This window comes from Orycteropus afer, unplaced genomic scaffold (genome assembly GCF_000298275.1).
Source record: "Orycteropus afer afer isolate SDZICR_OR568_19922 unplaced genomic scaffold, OryAfe1.0 scaffold00247, whole genome shotgun sequence".
Classification (NCBI taxonomy): Eukaryota; Metazoa; Chordata; class Mammalia; order Tubulidentata; family Orycteropodidae; genus Orycteropus; species Orycteropus afer.
The window spans coordinates 11,417-12,263 of record NW_006921834.1 but is presented as its reverse complement, the minus strand read 5'-3'; the positions used below and the strand labels follow the sequence as shown (position 1 = coordinate 12,263).

The 847-nt window shown below is 33.9% G+C and overlaps 1 protein-coding gene across 1 annotated transcript in view; it reads left to right on the top strand.

The window, feature by feature from the left end:
• Nucleotides 1-602, top strand: part of LOC103204389 (olfactory receptor 6C6-like) — a gene marked incomplete at its 3' end in the record, with an annotated part of 7,920 nt that extends 7,318 nt beyond the window's left edge. The window contains exon 2 of the mRNA XM_007949587.1: nucleotides 5-602. Within this exon, the coding sequence (XP_007947778.1) occupies nucleotides 5-602 (598 nt within the window). The remainder of the gene's footprint in view (nucleotides 1-4) is intronic.
• Nucleotides 603-847: the final 245 nt, after the last annotated feature.

The window sequence follows — 847 nt, the reverse complement described above, 5'->3', positions numbered from 1 at the left end:
TTAGGAATTACAGAGTTTTGCTTTCTGACTGTCATGTCTTATGACCGTTACGTAGCCATCTGTAAACCTCTGCATTACTCCACCATTATGAGCAGCAAAGTGTGTTCTTATCTTGTAATCAGTTCATGGGCAGCTGGCTTTCTGATTACCTTTCCACCACTGGTCATGGGACTGAAACTGGAATTCTGTGCTTCCAAAGTAATTGATCATTTCCTCTGTGATGCTTCTCCTATCTTCCAGATTTCTTGCACAGACACTCACTTCCTAGAATTGATTGTATTTGTTTTAGCAGTTCTAGTACTTATGATAACATTTCTTTTAGTGATTCTTTCCTATACATACATAATCAAGGCTATTCTAAAAATATCCTCTGCTCAGAAAAGAACAAAAGCTTTTTCCACTTGTTCTTCCCATATGATTGTAGTCTCTCTTACTTATGGCAGCTGTATCTTCGTTTACATGAAGCCATCAGCAAAAGATAGAGTGACTTTATCCAAAAGTGTAACTGTTATCTATACCTCAGTTGCACCTTTATTAAATCCCTTTATTTACAGTCTAAAGAACCAGCAAGTGAAACAAGCTTTCAAGGATACACACAAAAAGTTTTTATTTTTCTTCAAAAAATAAGGTAAAATTAAATTATTGATAAAAGCAATGAATATATTTTTTGTTCCTTTATTCCTGTGCACTTCATCTGATCTTTCAATAATTAAATATCTTATAACATCTAAACAGATCTGCAGCATAATATACTTTCCTAATTCCCTTTATGATTAAACTACCTGCAGTGTTAGAGTAAGATGACCAGTTCATTTGTAGAGAAAAGTCATACTCATGGATTTAAGAA